This window comes from Miniopterus natalensis, chromosome 10, assembly GCF_054644295.1.
Source record: "Miniopterus natalensis isolate mMinNat1 chromosome 10, mMinNat1.hap1, whole genome shotgun sequence".
Classification (NCBI taxonomy): Eukaryota; Metazoa; Chordata; class Mammalia; order Chiroptera; family Miniopteridae; genus Miniopterus; species Miniopterus natalensis.
In genome coordinates this window covers 27,562,911-27,578,198 of record NC_142090.1, presented here as the reverse complement: position 1 = coordinate 27,578,198, position 15,288 = coordinate 27,562,911, and the positions used below count along the sequence as shown (strand labels likewise).

Genomic DNA, 15,288 nt, shown 5'->3' with positions numbered 1-15,288 from the left:
CCCTAGATCACTGCTTCTCAGAGTTTAATGTGCATACAAATAACCTGGGGATGTTGTTAAAATGCAGGCTCGGATTCAGTAAATCTGGAATTGGGCCTAAGATTCTGGTTTCTAACAAGCTCCCAGGCCATGCTGATGATGATGCTGCAGGTCTCCAGACCATACTTTGAGTAGCAAGACCCAAGTAACCAGCCTGAGCAAGACGTGGAGAGAGATGAAGATAAAGGAGTTTCAGGAAGAGAAAAGAAGAAGCTCATTATCTGATTATAAGAAAGTAAAGTTTTCTATAAAGACCAGACCACTTAATGACCAGTCAGTATGAACTTATGTATACATTTTAAACAGTGAAATACTTTATGATTAAGCATCATTGCCTCAAAGGTAGATAAATTTCCCCCAGGCAAAAGCAACTCCTGATAAATAGTTTATTTTCTAGGGAAAGGGCCAAAAGGAAAGACAGTTTCCTTTGTTAAATAATGGAGCTCTGATTTAAAGCCAGAAGGGTTACTACAAAACAATGAACTTTCATGGAAGACTCCTCCCAAATATTTACATTCATTAACTTAGGAAAAATGCAGAACTTTTATATATAATTTCATGTTACTATTCAGCGGTTAATATCATTTTTATTCTTTATAATTTCATTATAGTTAAATGTTTAAATTAATTATTTATTAAAATAAAATGTGGTGCTTCTAGTATGCTATTTAAACATTCTATTAGTTTACTATAAAATGGTAAATATATCAGATTATATTATAGTACATTATATCATACCATATTATATTATAGTTTGTTGTCCTATTGAGTTTTCTGAGAGTCACACTTAGGATAAGATTTATGGAGTTTCCATATTTTTAAAGGGTGGTCATAATTTTGTTTCATTTGACCAGAAGGAAATATAGTCATTGTCCACATGTCTAAAATATTATATTTCTTTCACTAGATGTAATGTAGTAATCTGTTTCACCACATGATCCCAATTTTTTTGAATATTGATATTATCAAGTGTTATGTTAATTTTTTTCAGTCTTGGATTAGAGCTGTGATTATTATTTTTACTATTGATATAAATCTACCTAGATAAAAAAATTATGCGAAATATTTATTTACCTTTCATTTCATGCTTTCTGAATGTATTATCTCTTCATTATGTTAGTGTTTGGACTAAGATTCTTCCTTTTAAAGAATGCCAAAACAATTATTTTGGTAGGGCTACTACAGTCCAGTTATTAAAATAGTCTAGGTAGGTAGATCACTCAATTTCATGGCAGTATGTTTTATTTCTTATATGTCATCATGATGAGATAATGAATTGAACTGGAATTTTGCATGGGCTTTACACACAATTAAAAAAGAACTCAATGTGATTTGTGTTTATCATTTAATATATTTTCAATATTTAAATATACTTGTATGCTAACAAATCAGATTGTGTTATAATTTTTTTTAAATATAATTTGTGGAGGAAATCTCAAAGAAAAATTTACAGATAAAAGAAAAAGCAAGTCTGAAAATTCTAAATACCCATTTTCAAAGAAAATTACAAATTTCATCAGATTGAGTTCTAAGTCCAAAAAGAGAATAACGGCAATGACAATAATGGTCAATGACAATGATGGTCTAATTTTTGAATGAAGAAAAAATTATCAACAACCTTGAAAACTCACATTCTGTTTTAAGGCAAGAGAATATATCTTGTGACCAGAACATGTCCTCTGTCGTGCATCATATTTGAGAATCCTCATATAAAAGTTTGCATTTAATTTAAGATTAAGGAATTTTTTTATTACCACTGTTTAGTGGAAAGATTTTTAATACTATATAAAGCTTTCTGAGAATGAAATAAAAGATGGCAAAAAGGTATATCTCAGAAGTTAGAATAAAACATAGAAAATTGAAAGCCAAAACCCAGCCCCTGATGACCAACATTTTATGTAGATTTGGGCTCTTCACACCTTGCTGTATTCACACTTTTGCCAGGGACTCATCATGAATTCACTTCCCCAACCCTTGACTTTATGTTGGGTCATATGACTTTCCTTGGCCAACAGAAAGGAGCAGAAGGGATGGTGTGCCATTTCCAAATCTAGGCTTTTAGGAGCCTTGCATATTTTTCTTTATCCCCTTGTGTAACTGCTACTTCTTGGATCATGAGAAGAACCTAACCTGACTAGCTTGCGGGTTCAAGCAGGATAAGAGACATATGGAACAGAGCCTGCACAGACCAGCAATGAGAAGCTGAGCTGCCCCAGTCATTTCAGTCTAGATCAGCTGAGCCCCAGCTCACCCAGTTCATAGATCTGTGAGAATAAATGGTGTGTTCATTAGAGCCACTGAGCTTTGTAGTAGTTTATTGTGCTGATTTACTATGGTAATAATTAATTGATACACCTTAAAATTCAGTTTTAAAATGTGTTGGATATATATGACAAAATGTGTTGGTCACATCACCTTTCACTTTTAATTAACTGTAAAACTTCATCTGCACTGATTTTGTACTTAACTGAAAAGAATTGTATTTTTCTACACAAAATTTGCTACCCAAAAGTTTTCCCAAGAATTAACTTTATTTCAATTATATTAAATAACCAGAGATATTAATTTGGTCTTGAATAACAACAATTTGATAAGAAAATTGTAAACTGACATAGTGATAGCTAAAGGCCAGATATATTATTCCACTATCAATATTTTTATTTAATTAGAAGGATAAAAGACAATGCAAAGCTATTGATGAAATATAAATATTGGCAGAAGTTCTAAAATTATATGTTTGGAATTTGACTTTGAAGGATTTTTATAATTCAGAAATACCAGGTAGCTCTTAAGAGATGTTACTGGCAAAATCTTTGCAGAACAGGGTTGAAGGAAAAGAAGAAAACTGGTGAATGATACTTCTGAAATGTTTACTAATGTTCTTTTTTAGATGCTCCTAGAGCCTTCCCCTAACCTATCCATCCCCAAGCCTAGGGAAAGATTGTTACAGCTGAAAAGTAGAGATGAGGAATTTCTTAATTCCAAAAACCTTGGTCCTGGTGGGATTCAGGGCATTAAAAAAAAAAAAAAAAAAAATGTTGGGTGATGTACAAGTAACGTTTCCTGCTCAATGGAAAAGAAATTGGGAAAATAAGCAAAGTAATTTTTTACATACATATGTCCCTATCATGGGCTGAGATAAGTTAGGAGGATCTAAGAACAGAGATATGTGTACCTTCTGCTTCTGGGTAGGGCCCATGGAGGTAGCTACCTCCTGGAGTTTCTCTGTACCATGGCATGGTGTTTGTTCTGCTCTCTACACCACACTCACATGGGAGGCTCCATGATGCTGTGCCCTGCCTGCCAGTCAGATTCATCAGACTTGCACAGAGCCCCAAGAGAAGGACAGAAGTAGCAAAAGTGTCTCAAGCCTGAAGGGTCATGTGGAATAAGCATGAAGGACATTGTAGCAGTGTCTTGAATGAACCAATGACCAAGGACAGAATGATGTACCTATCAGCAAATCCAAGATACACACCACCACCAAAAAAAGCCTCTTTTCAATAGATCCACCCAGGGATTCCTTGGCAATTCAGAGTCTCTGGAATGTAGAGCTGCAATAACAACAAAATGGAAGAATCTAGGAATTGACTGAGATGAAGGTTCTGCCACCTGAAGGAATGGGAGGTTGCAAAAGAAATTAAATTCAGTTACAGAAAAAGAGAACGTTACATCTCACAAGGAACTTCAATAGTATCTATAATGTTTTCCACTTTTAAAAATTCTGAAGCAAATAAATCAAAATTATTATTTGAGTAAGCTTGATGGCAGGTGTTCATTATACTATTTGCTGTATCTTAGATGGTAAACTCTTTTACAATAGAAACACTTTAAAGTAAAATATATTTCTTCTAATCCTGAATCTGTGGACTGAAATTTGTACCTTTAATTCTTATCTGTTATGAGCTAGGCAGTATCTTCAGTACTTTAAATGTATCACCTCATTAAATGTTCACAGCATCCCCATTGGGTAGATAGAAATTATATTTTTAACTTTTCAAATGTAAAAAGTGGAGCTAATTTTAAAAAACAGCATGAAAAGAATACTTTCTTAGCCACCTTGTTCAGAAATATTTTTAAAATATAGAAATAGTTGTTGATTTTTTTTAGGAAAATATATATTTTTTAAATCATTTCAAATACTCAAAATGGAAAAGCTCAAACCAAGGAAGATTCCAGTGGGGCTTTCAAGCCAGAACAGAAATACGAAGGGATCAGGTGATAAAGCAAGTCTTAATCTAGAAAGCAGTATCTTTTCATGTATAAAATGGAAGATATGGAAGAAGTATGGCAGGTATGGGAAGCAGGCTGGAATGGAAGTGAACAGGGGTGACCAGGGGAAGGTGTGTGAGGTGATGATGGTGATAATTAGGGCAAATATTCAGCTGAACACACAGATTGTAAAAATACTGACATTTGTGTACTTGCATGTAAACCAGTCACTCTCTGAAGTTCTCCCCATCTCCTCCCCTCTCACCCTTCCCCGAAGGGCCCCACCCTCCCAAAGAGCCAGCAACTAGCCAGAAGGACTCTAAGGCACAGCTCCAGAACTAGGACCCAAGTCTGGAATGGCTGCTGGGTGCCTCTGTCAGACTGGTTATTATTTTTTATAGTATATTTAGTAATAACCCTATTGATAATCTAAGCTAAACTCCCTTTTCTGAACTCATTGACAAAGCACATTTGGGCAGTCTCAGACTTCCAAGTGTTGGGAAGTGCTGGAAGAACGCCTGCTTCTTAAAACGATACCATTTTAAGTGATCAAACCTTAGATTCCTAATCCTAAAGTGGGAGTTAGATGGAACCACCTAAAAGTATGAGGAGGACCTAGGGTGGTAGAAAGTGAAAAGGAAGCTATGCCATGGGGTAAGGCGTGCTTGAGAAGATGAAAGAATACAAAAGGCAACTAACTTCACAATCTCACTGGACTTACATAAGGATCTCATGCCCTGTAAATTGTTAACAGGTGCTAGTATTTATCAACTTTAAAATGTTTCATTACCCTACAAAACTCCTTAAGAACAAATAATATTCATGTATTTAAACTTCAGTTTTCTCATCTCTAAGATGGCTGGTTTCCACGATCTGTGTCCCTTTTAGCTCTATATTTTTAGTAACATATAATATGTGAGCTGACTTTTCAGGCTGCCTCTTAAAAAAAGAGGGCAAATGATTGCCATTTACCCATTTTTTTAGTAAATGATTTGGAGAAATTTATTAACTTGCCTCCAAGGCTAAAGTTATCTATGTGGGTATCAAAGAAAAAAACATTTTGTTTTTCTTATATCATCTATTCTTTTCAATTCTACTACTATGCTAACAATGTTCTTTATCTTTTCTTTATTTCTCATGAAGTTGGAGCCAATTCTCCAACTTGGCTATTATAACCACAATAAGATCTGTTTCTCTTTTGTGCCAGCTTCTTGTTGAGGCAGGTTAATGAAGATTTGTGGGTTTTACTCTCATTAGGAATTCATTTTGGCATTGACAACGCTTCACTGATCATTATGATTCCTTGTACTGCTGTTGATTCCACTTACACGTAGACTTCCCCAGTCAGGCTCCTTCCCCTCGTTTTAGTACTAGTTAAGCATTCACTCACAGGCCTCCCAGAAAGTCTGTTTCTTGCTGGAATGCAGGACATGCTCTCTCCCTGTTCCTGTTGACATTTTTCACAGTTAAGATTACTCATCACAGCTGAAGACTGAATAACAATAGATGGGAAACGGTTCCACATTTTTCCATAGAACATAACCCCAACTTCTTTGCAGCCCACATTTATGAAGGAAGGCGAGGAGGAACAGACTGGGCACTACACAACACACTGAACCTCACACAACCCTTTTCTAGCATTTCATGTTTGTTAACACAGAATTTGTTCCAAGAATATGGAAATGAAATTTGGTAGAAATAACATTTTTAAAAAACAACTTTTGGAAGATCTTTAGCATTCTAATGATGATTAGCCAGCATAATTAAAGTCATGTCAATATTTTCAACATCTTCCTTGACATGTAGTTAAAACTGATCTGTTTCCAAAAATTGTATTACTTTTTTGCTATCAACGATAGGCTGAATTTTGTAGCTCTCCTTTATAGATAATCAACTCTAAGGGTTCCACTCCCCCTTTCCTCCTCTTTTTGTGCCTTCCCCACAGTCCCTTTTCTAGACAGTGCTTTTAATGTAACATGTGCCCCTTCAGGTATATTCCCAACTTTTTTATTTCACGTCATAATTTGACTTTTGATTGCATATGGAAACTTAGGTTAAAAAAAATCCTTTCCATTTTTGGATAGTAAATTTCCTGACTTATTTTATAGCCCAAAGTAAAAATGACTGATTATTGTTTAATTCATTTTGTGCTACTTTGTAATGAGGCACTTTATAATAAGGTAAAGAGAGAAGCCCCATATTCAGGAACAGATAAAATATTTTAATTACTAACAAGTTAAAATATTTTATAACTATGGCATAACATTTTGGCATAAATTTCCTTTGTTCCAGAAAAGATCAGTAATAAAATTACAGAAACTTTTAATATTTCATTTCTTATTTCAAATTATTTGGAAGACATTTCAGAAGCAGTTGGGAAACGTTAAATTATTCTGTATGCCTGCTTCTCCAAGTTTTCATCCACACCAACTTGACTAGACGTAAACCAGCGTCACCAAAGCACACTGCACATGCACCCACGCGGATCCCTTCCTTGTGTTTAGATGCGACATGCATCTACAGGTTCCGAGCCATTTTCTCATCCCTCCCTCTGTGAAACAGGGAGATAGTTGTGTCTTAGGCAGCGATGGAACATGGACGATGAGAAGAAATGGCTTATAACGGCAGAATTCTTTCTGAAGCTCGGGTGGCCTTACTGGGATCTATCCTGCAGGCAGTGTCGGATCCCTCCGCTTCCCACCCCTGCTGGGAAGATGCACTGAGAAAACATTCGCTCTCCCACGCACGCCTCTTAGTGGTTCCTAGCCCGGGAAAATGTTGCCCCAAGCAGCCCAGCGCTGGTGAAACGCTTTCTCACTGCTCTTTGCTCCCAGCGGGAGCTCCCGCCCTTGCTTGGAGAACTTTGGGGATGTGCCTAGACCAGACACATCGCAGGTCCTAACCAACCCGGAGCGGAACAAACCCTTGGCGGGCGGCCAGGAGACTCCCTTCCAGCCACCGCCCCCCCCCCCACACCCCCCCCCCCGCGCCAGCTCCGTTTTCCCCCGTACAATACAAGATCTTTCTTCCTCTGTTCCCTTAAATCACAGCCCAGAGAAATCTCGGAGCCTTCGTCCGGCCACCGGCCAGCATGTCTGGGGGCAAATACGTAGACTCGGAGGTAGGCTCGGGCGAGCGCGTGCCGGCCGGGGGCGCGCACGGAGTGGCTGCTTCTGCTATCTGCCTCTCCAAATGCTCCGGCTGCTTTCCTCCCCAGCCCTCTCCCCACTTCGCAGCACTTCTCTCGCGCCGACGCCGCTGAGGAATGGGCCTGGGCGGGGAGGTGGAGGGGAGGCAGCAATAGTTTATGTTCTCCTCGCGGGAAGGAACCCTGCGGGAAAGGCGGTCGGATTCTGAAGTTGGGTCTCCCCGACTGAGGACGAGTTTCTAGATGGGTCCAAGCGCTGCCTCGTTGCGGGACCCGCGGGTGGGAGCTCATTCGCGCGCGGCCGGGGACGGTCGGGCGACTCCCAGCCGGGCGTCCGGCCCCGCTGGCCCCGCGGCGCGCGCTGTTTGCACTTCCCAAAGCTCTTGGGCCACCTCAAGAACTCTTCCTGCATCTCGGCGCCAGGCGGGGTGTTTGAAGAGGGACGGACCTCCCTCCGCCCAACTACCACCACCCCTTCCAACCACCCTCCAGCCCGGGTGCGGAGACGCCGTTTTCCCAAACGCAGCCGCTGTGCCGCCACAGGCCGGCAGCCGGGAAGGGGCCTGAGGGTGGGCCTGGGTAGTCGTGCAGGTGAGATGCACTAGGGAGTTAGGGGACCTGACGCTTGGCTCCGCCTGGAGGTTGGGGCGTGAGGAACTGTAGCCACCCCGGGGGCTGGGAAAGCTGTGGGGGGACAAAGAGGGCAGAGAGTGTGGAGGACGCGGACAGGTGCCAGGGAAACGCTGCCGGGAAGCTACGAAATGGGGGCATTCCATGCGTGCGGGGGTTCAAGTTGAATCTTAAGGATGAAAGTGGAAGAATTATGGAGAGAAGGGGATTAGGTAGGGCCCAGGGATGATGCGATGGAGTAGGTGAGGCACTCGGGGCGAGAAACAGAGGGGCTGGAGGGAAGTCAGAGGTCGGGTCGCGCGGCCGCGGGGTCCGGGCGGGCCCTTCGGGCGAGGCGGGAGCTGGGCGGGGGCCGGGGAGCGGCTGCGGGGCTTTGCCCTGACCCCTGGCGGCGGGCGCGGGCGGCGCGGGCTCCCTGCCTGGTGGGGAGGGGTGTGGTGTCTTCTCCCCGATTCTCTTAAAAAGCTTGCTGCGCCTGGGAGTTGACTTGCTGCGGAGCCACTGCTGTAGAAGCGGTTAGATCGACTTTGCGCCTGGAGGTTTGCTCGGCCGCCAGGCTGACTTCTCATCACTTGTTTTTCTTTTGGAAAATTTCTTCCGACCGCTGGTGCCACTCTCTCTCGTGGCTGTCCGCCCTCTACAGGGACATCTCTATACCGTTCCCGTCCGGGAACAGGGCAACATCTACAAGCCCAACAACAAGGCCATGGCAGAGGAAATGAACGAGAGGCAAGTGTACGACGCTCATACCAAGGAGATCGACCTGGTCAACCGTGACCCCAAGCATCTCAACGACCACGTGGTCAAGGTAAGGAGAGATGGCCGGCCTGGAGGGGACGTCTCCAGAGGGGATGCTGTCAGGGCCGGGACAGCCTCCTCTGGCCAGCAGCCTGGGCACCCTGCTCTACCTTTGCCCACACAAACTGTTTTCTGGGTTTGATGCGCGGTAGCTCCCGCGGTCGTCAGAAACGCCTCATCTCCCTCCCCCATCCTGCTGGTTAGTTCAGCTGGAATTTAGCTAACTGGAGCTTTGCGAGCGTTCATCTAACTGCACTCTTCTCCTGGCAGATGAACCTCCTTATCCTAGCCACAAACCCTCAGTTCTTGAAAGGGTGAGATGGTTACGCTACACACAGGTCATGCTCTCTGGGGTCCCAGGTTGAAAGTCTAGTGAAGGGTGGTGCCCACTGCATAAAGAATTAAAGCAGCAAGGTCATTTCTAAGGTCTTGTGCCACAGGTGAAAGCTGAAATACAAAGTGGGCATGTTCCCCTCAGCTAAAATTGAATAACTGAAGTGATTTTCTTAAAAATAATAAAGTGGGTCGAAATGCTTCCAACTAAAGACAAAGATTGTGCAAATATACATACATATATACTCAAATATATCCATATCTATGAAGGGCATTTTAACTGGAAAAACATGGCACTTGTGCACAGCTAAACAAAATTACAAAATCAAAAAAATGTGCACCTCTGGATTTCCCCCATAGACACCTCTAGTTAGATGTGGAAAGTTGCTTCTTTGGTGACTACTTGGATCTGCTTTCCCTGAGCTAATGGGACATTCCAGTTGGAGTTCCTTTTTATACTTTAAGGATGTACTTGGTGAGATTAAAAACAGGTTAATTGAACAGGTTGTTGGTCAAACTTAGATCTGACTTGGTGGTTAGTTTTTTATTTCAGTATGTTATTTAACTTTCACCCTTTCAGCAAATCAAGTCAGATAAATTTATTGTCTTAACCCATCTGGATTGTGAAGTCATGAGCATGAGCCATCCTTGGCAGAGAGTTTTCTTTGAGGTACTGGGAGGGCCAAGGAAAGTCCTGGCCTGGAAAATAGAATGTAAAGACTCAGTTCTGTACAACCCCAGAGCAGTCAATGGAGTGAACAAACAATTTCACCCACCAGGCCTCCTGTCCCTGGATGGAAGAAGCTGTAGTTCAGAGACTGTTCACATTTATGAATAATAAATTTCATATAGGGGAACAATTTAATCTGTAACTAGAAGGAAAATGTAACTGTCAGAATTGACTCTCTTGGCTTGTTGGTAGAAGGAAAAGGAAAGTTGGAGTATTAGCAGGTTTTTCTACTAGCCAGATCACGGAATATTTAAAGGCAGCAGCAAGAACAAAAGTAGCTTATAAACTGAAAATTAGAATTTCTATAAACTATTTACTAAAAATGTTACCTTAAAGGTGGTAAGGACATTTTTTGCTTTTTTCCCTTCTCCTGTAGCTTTGGACAAGGAGGAGAGATGCTAGGAAAAGAGGCAGATTTCAGAAAGGTCTGGCTTCTCTGGAGCCTCCCTGTTGTTCCACCACAGTGTGAGTGGGGTTCCTGGAGCAAGCAAACCTTCCAGATGAGTCAGAGAGGCCAGTAGTGTGGATGTGGCTCCCCACACATAGCATGACTAAGTTGAGAAAGAAAAGCCCGCTGGGAAAAGAGACTACAACGCAGATGGAAAAAGGGCATAACAGGCTTAGAGGAAATAGCAGTTTACAAAATAGCATTTCAGAGAGCAAGTATTGGGATCCTCATATTAAAGAAATTAAAAGGAAAAGTTAGAGCAAGCTCCTGCTGGCTGGAGAAAGCAAACCCCGCCCACTTGCTCATAGAACTGTGAGCAAAACAAGACAGTCAGACAGAAAAATCCACCTTGAGAAGAATTTCTTAGGCCCACTTACTCAGATGCCCCACTTAGACAAAACTTCAAAATGCCCTGCAGAGAGAGAGAGAGAGAGAGAGAGAGACCCAACTAGTGCTATGTGCCAGTAGGGCAGAGGAAGAGGGCCTATACCCTACAGAAACTCCTAGGTCTTTGAGTACAAGCATAAACATAATGACAGAAACAGGGATGATCCTCTTTATGTTACCATGACAGTAAATAATGAATTTTCCTAAATTTTATTTTGCTGGCATAGATTTCTTAAAATAATAGAGACATCCAAAACTTCACTGTTAATGCATGGTAGCTTAAAACTTCACTTGCTAATAAAGAAACAGTGAGCAATTGAATCCACTACCGAAGGTGCCAAATCAGGTAGGGAAAGTTCTGTTCTAAAGGCAAGCAGCTCTGTAAAAGCAGCTCTGTCCAATTCTGTATTCACTAGCCACTTTAAATTTAAATTTCAAGTAATTTACATAAAATAAAATTTAAAATTCAGTTCCTCAGTCACTCCAGCCACATTTAGAGTTCTCAACACATGAGGCTAGTGGCTACCATACTGGACAGCATAGATATAGAACATTTGGACAGCACCAGACTAGAGTGTTTCCTGCATTTTACAAAGATTCCTCTATGAAGTTTAGAATAATAACTGTAGATGGAGAAGAAATTAAACCCTGATGTACAGTGTGAGGAACAGCATAGTGTCATCTGCATAGTGTTCTCTCCATCCCATAAAACAGCTGTTTAGGGAGGGGAGGAAAACTCAGAAGCTGTGTGTGTCATGAAATTATATTTTAATAAGGTGTTTTATCACCTACTCCACTGATAATGGCATAAATTAGTCTATACCATTTAGTTCCACTGAATTTGTTTCTTATATTACTAAAGGTTTGTTGCTCCATAAGATGAGATATCTGTATAGATACTCATCCAAAAATAGTGGGCTATGAATGCTTTTTTAATTTCCTTTAATTAAAGTGATCACAACTTCAGACCCTTCTCCCTCCAAGATTTCTAGGTCTTCTTACGTCCACGTTTTCATTCATGTGCTTATTATGCATATATTTTGAATTTCTAGATAAATAAAATGGCTTCACATTTATGACTCTGATATCACATTAGCCATCAATCAATTCATTTATTAAAGTCTTATCATATGCTAAACACTGCTAGATACTACAAAAGGTAATTCCTAAAGTAATTCCTTGAAATCACAAAGATTAGAGTTATGAGATAAGATGCATACAGATGAAAAGTTCTAAAAAATACACACACATACAATATCACAACAGTTAGCCACTGCCATATGGTAACTAATGGGTTCTTTTTTGGTTTGACTGCCAGGAAACATATAACTAGATTTTTAAGTTTCATTAACTCATGTTACTTATTCTTTCCCACATATGGATTTGAATTTTCACTTTCATTTTCAACTGGCATGCTGTTGTATGTAGCTGTTAATGTAAGCTCTCTCATCATCATTTTGGAAATAGACCAAATATATGCTATAATAAGTCAAAAGTAAGTAGTATTGAACATTGCATAATAAGGTTTTTAAAAAGTGAATGGTATTATCTTGATCTTGGTAATCATTCTGCAATGTAGATGTAAATCAAATGATCACATTGTACACTATAAATATATACAATTATATTTGTTAATTATTCCTCAAGAAAGTTTTTTAAAGTGACTGGTACTACCTGTTAGGGAGACTCTACTATGGATAAGGCATTAGGGAGAAAGAAAGTGTATGCATTAGAGGTAGTTTAATGGAGAAGAGCATGAAAGAGATGCAATCTGAGTTGGGTCATAAAGGACAGATGAAATGCAAATAGCTAAGAAAAGCTAAGGAGGCCATTCTAAATGAGCAAAGCATGGAAATGGGAATGTCGCATTCAGGGCATGAGCCTGAAATGCTTAATAGCCCACTTTGATTGGAATTAGAGTTCCTGTGACAGAGTGGTGGTCATAAAGATGAAAAGACTCATCATGGCCAGATGGCAGAGTACTGAATCCATTACACATGATAAGTTTAGTCTTTTCCAGGTCAGCAGTGAGAAGCCAGGAGCGCTTCAAGCATAAAGGTGGCATGCTGAAAGTGGGCATTTTGGAAGATGACTGCTTAAGGCACAGGATTTAATAAAACATAGCTAGCCTGGATGAGTAGAGAACAGTTACGATGTAATTGCATGAAATGAGGAGGACAGTATGAAGTAACATTGGGAACAAAATCACATAAGCACAACATGACAGAATTTTAGAATTAAAAGAGAACATAATGGTTATATGAGGCTAATTTCCAATTCCTCTTCTTTAACATTAACAGGGATTTAAGGGCTAAAGAAGTTTAACATTTTATCTATGTTTTCACATGGTTACAGTCCAAAAAGATATTTTGAGGTATATCACAAGGGAAGAAAAGATAGATTGTGTGATTCTCGTGGACTGTTGTTATGAGGGGAGAAATGAGTTAATTCTGATCTTAGTTCTGAGACAAATCAAGACATCTGAGAGGAGATCTTTGTTGGAAAATAAAAATATGCATTTGTAATTTTATTTTCTCAAGCTTGAATGTAATGATTCTTAAATATACACAAAATTTTTTTAGCAGTCAAGAAAAGGCATGCACATGGTAATCAGATCTGTCTTTGTTTCAAAATAACAGCCTCTGTGATCCCATTCAACTTGAAAGCATTCTAGATGATTGATGATTAATATCAATGTAATAGTAATTTTTAAGTTTATTTGATATAGCTATAATTAAAGCATAAGATTTAAAAGATTGGATTGTCTCAAAGCACTCAGCACCATGGTGATATCCTCTTCTGTTGAGACCATGTGTTTGTTTGCTTGTTTGTTTAGGAGATAATGATTGATATTCTGCCATATATGAGATCATGCATGGAATTCAGAATCCCTAGCTTATAAAAGAGCATTGTAGTTATCTTTGGTGGGAAATTATCCTCACATCACTGAGCAAAGAACTATACTAAAATGGGGGGATATTATTCATTCATAAGAATCTGAAACACTTTAAAGTTCAGCAAAAAATGATATATATTTTAAATGCTTATTGAAAGTCTTTTTTATCTTCTCTACCTCCTAATTGTGGTAAAAAAAAAAAATTGAAGAATTATCTCCACTTTGGTTCTTACTGAATAGAATATCATATCATTTAAGACAAGATATACCAAATATCCTTGAATTGTGAAAAAGTTTGTGATGTGGGTAATTCTTCCAATTAACAGCAGTGATAACTACATTTTAAAGGGGCTTAGTCCTGGCCTGTGTGGCTCAGTGATTGAAGCACTGAAGGGACTCTGGTTCAATTCTCAGTCAATGGCATATAGTTGGGTTACAGATTTGATCCCTGGCCCCATGAGGGGCACATGCTGGAGGCAACCAACTGATATGCCTCACATCGATGTTTCTCTTTCTCTAAAAATCAGTCGAAGTGTCTCTCTCACATCTCTTTCTCTTTCTCCCTCCTTTCCTTCCACTGTTTCTCTCTAAAAATCAATGGAAAAAAATATCCTCAAGTGAGGATAAATAAATAAATAAATAAATGCCATAAAGTAAAAACAGCTGCAATAGTAACCAGCATCTGGAAAGTCCAGTATGCAGCCTGCCCACTCAAGTCCATAAAAATAACAGACACTTTCATATTCCAAATGAAATTGCTTTTTAGTTCACCCTAGTTTCAACATAAGCTGTCTATAATGAAATGGTCAGAGAGAATTGGTCCTTAGGAGACTGGGGCTGCGGGCACTTGTGGGGTTCTGGGGCTTTTCATGATTCAACTGGCTGGGTTTGCAGTGGGGAAAGGGCAGGGCTGCTATTTTCATACAAAGATGGTTTATGCCAAGAAACACACTCTTTCTTCTTCCATACTCTGGACCTTGCATATATATTATCTTCATTAGTGTACATAAGGATCCTAGAGAGAAAATTTGCATTTCTTTTAAAAGAAGTTTCTAAAAAATAAGCCCTCAACCCCTAGAAATATCCCTAATACATAGGTACTCAAAGGCACCCTGATAGAATGGGAAGAGTGTTGTGCCAAAATAAGAAAATATTATTTGCAACTTTTTTTCTCTAAAACTTGAATGTAATGATTCTTAAATATGCAGGCACAAAATTCTTTTTCTTTAACAGTCAAGAAAATACATGCATATAGTAATCAGATAAGTTGGTTTCAACATAAGGGCCTAATGCTTTTGTGGTCTCTTTCAACTAGAAAATTTGGAATCCCATTAGTGTGGGACTGGACACCAAGGAAGGAGGGGTGAAGGATGTTAAAACAATAGATTTCTCTTCTGTAATCCCTGAGGATCTGGCTTATAAACAGGGAGCAATCTTGTTCAGGTATAATAAGCACCAGCCATAAAAATATTTTGAGCAAGCCATTTTATCTGTCTATGCTTCTATCCTAGGTTGTCCTGTATAGACCAGTTAATACTGGTCAGCCCTGACTAACTATTAATAGTGCCCCTTTCACGCTCAGAAGTCCCAGTTTGGAAGAAAAATTATATGGTCACAAATGGATTGGCAATGTCTGTTACTGACTCCTATACCTGGAACGCACTGGA

At 39.8% G+C, this 15,288-nt stretch overlaps 1 protein-coding gene across 1 annotated transcript in view; it reads left to right on the top strand.

Moving 5' to 3' along the window:
- The first annotated feature begins 7,257 nt into the window (after window positions 1-7,257).
- CAV1 (caveolin 1) overlaps window positions 7,258-15,288 on the top strand; it is a 31,501-nt gene continuing 23,470 nt past the window's right edge. Inside the window, exons 1-2 of the mRNA XM_016201633.2 lie at window positions 7,258-7,372; window positions 8,673-8,837. Coding sequence (XP_016057119.1) covers window positions 7,343-7,372; window positions 8,673-8,837 — 195 coding nt within the window. The 5' untranslated portion in view covers window positions 7,258-7,342. The remainder of the gene's footprint in view (window positions 7,373-8,672; window positions 8,838-15,288) is intronic.